Source organism: Microtus ochrogaster, unplaced genomic scaffold, assembly GCF_000317375.1.
Source record: "Microtus ochrogaster isolate Prairie Vole_2 unplaced genomic scaffold, MicOch1.0 UNK41, whole genome shotgun sequence".
In the NCBI taxonomy this organism is placed as follows: domain Eukaryota; kingdom Metazoa; phylum Chordata; class Mammalia; order Rodentia; family Cricetidae; genus Microtus; species Microtus ochrogaster.
This window is the reverse complement of record NW_004949139.1, coordinates 2516808-2518379: the sequence shown is the minus strand read 5'-3', so window position 1 is coordinate 2518379 and position 1572 is coordinate 2516808. Positions and strand designations below refer to the sequence as shown.

General features: G+C 49.4%; 1 protein-coding gene across 1 annotated transcript; it reads left to right on the top strand.

Moving 5' to 3' along the window:
- The first annotated feature begins 624 nt into the window (after positions 1 to 624).
- LOC102000582 (putative olfactory receptor 52P1) lies at positions 625 to 1572 on the top strand. The gene has a single exon (XM_005368829.2). It carries the CDS (start codon positions 625 to 627, stop codon positions 1570 to 1572), a length of 948 nt encoding a protein of 315 aa, XP_005368886.2.

Below are 1572 nucleotides of genomic sequence, written 5' to 3'. Positions count from 1 at the left end.
TTCTATCCACAGAGGCTATAAGAGATGTAGTCCTTCATCTGGTCAAAATTGAAGTTTCAGTCCTTATGCATGAGTTGTGATAGACTTAGGAGCTTGGAATCCCCCCTGCCAACAAAATGTCTTTACCCTCCATTTACTTCTTTCAATAATAATCTTCACATCTCGAAAAGGAACCATATCTGAAGCTCCCGTTCACTCCAACTGACCCTGTGCTAACATCACCTGTGTGTTGTCACACAGCCAATGAATTTGAAGAAAATAGACTAGAGAATTTTAAAGGTTCATAGGCAGAGACAACCATGTAAACATCTCTAGCCTGAATTTACCATGTGCTGGGTCTATAGCCATGCCCCCTCGCCCTGCCCCACAGACCAGACATTATTAAATCACACAGAAATGAGAAGGGTGTCCTTTGAACCTTGCTGATACTAACCCATCTCCTGCTTTGTTATTTCCCAGGGCCCTACAAATCTTCTCATCCCAGATGTTCTTTTATATAGTCTTAACTCAAATGTTTCTGCTGCCATTCAGCTAGAGCAGAAAGATGATCTTATCTCTTAAGGCTTCATAGAGCTTAGGGCAAAGCAGTGAGATCTTCCATACATGCTGGTCTTCTGCCTGACCATGCAATACACAAACCACAGCCATCAGAATCCAAGCTCCTTCCTGCTTATGGGAATTCCTGGCCTGGAGTCATCCCACTTCTGGATTGCATTTCCTTTCTGCTCCATGTACGCCCTGGCAGTGCTTGGCAACATGGCGGTCCTGCTGGTGGTGCACTCTGAGCCATCTCTGCACCAACCCATGTACCTGTTCCTGTGCATGCTGTCCACCATTGACCTGGTGCTCTGCACCTCCACTGTGCCCAAGCTCCTCGCACTCTTTTGGGCAAATGCTGCTGAGATTGCCTTTGGGGCCTGTGCTGCCCAAATGTTCTTTATCCATGGCTTCTCAGCTGTAGAGTCTGGGATCTTGCTATCAATGGCCTTTGACCGCTACTTGGCCATCTGTCGGCCGCTGCACTATGGGTCATTGCTGTCCCTAGAGTCAGTGAGCAAGTTAGGGGCTATTGCTCTGCTTCGTGGCTTGGGGCTCATGACCCCACTTACTTGCCTACTGGCAAGGCTGAGCTACTGTGGCCGAGTGGTGGCACACTCCTACTGTGAGCACATGGCTGTGGTGAAGCTGGCTTGTGGCGGCACACAACCAAACAATATATATGGCATCACAGCAGCCACACTAGTAGTAGGAACTGACTCCATTTGTATTGTCATATCCTATGCACTCATCCTCCGGGCTGTGCTGGGCCTCTCCTCCAAAGAGGCCAGAGCTAAGACCTTTGGCACTTGTGGCTCCCACCTGGGTGTCATCCTTCTCTTCTACACGCCAGGGCTCTTCTCATTCTACACACAGCGCTTTGGTCAGCATGTGCCCAGGCATGTCCACATCCTCCTGGCTGACCTCTACCTGGTTGTGCCACCCATGCTCAACCCCATCATCTATGGAATGAAAACCAAGCAGATCAGAGACAGAGCGTTCCGACTACTGACGAGGGGTCCTGTCCAGTCATGA

Bases quoted from the DNA above. Each gene is read 5' to 3' on its own strand.
- LOC102000582 (XM_005368829.2), top strand. From the start codon at position 625: ATGCAATACACAAACCACAGCCATCAGAATCCAAGCTCCTTCCTGCTT.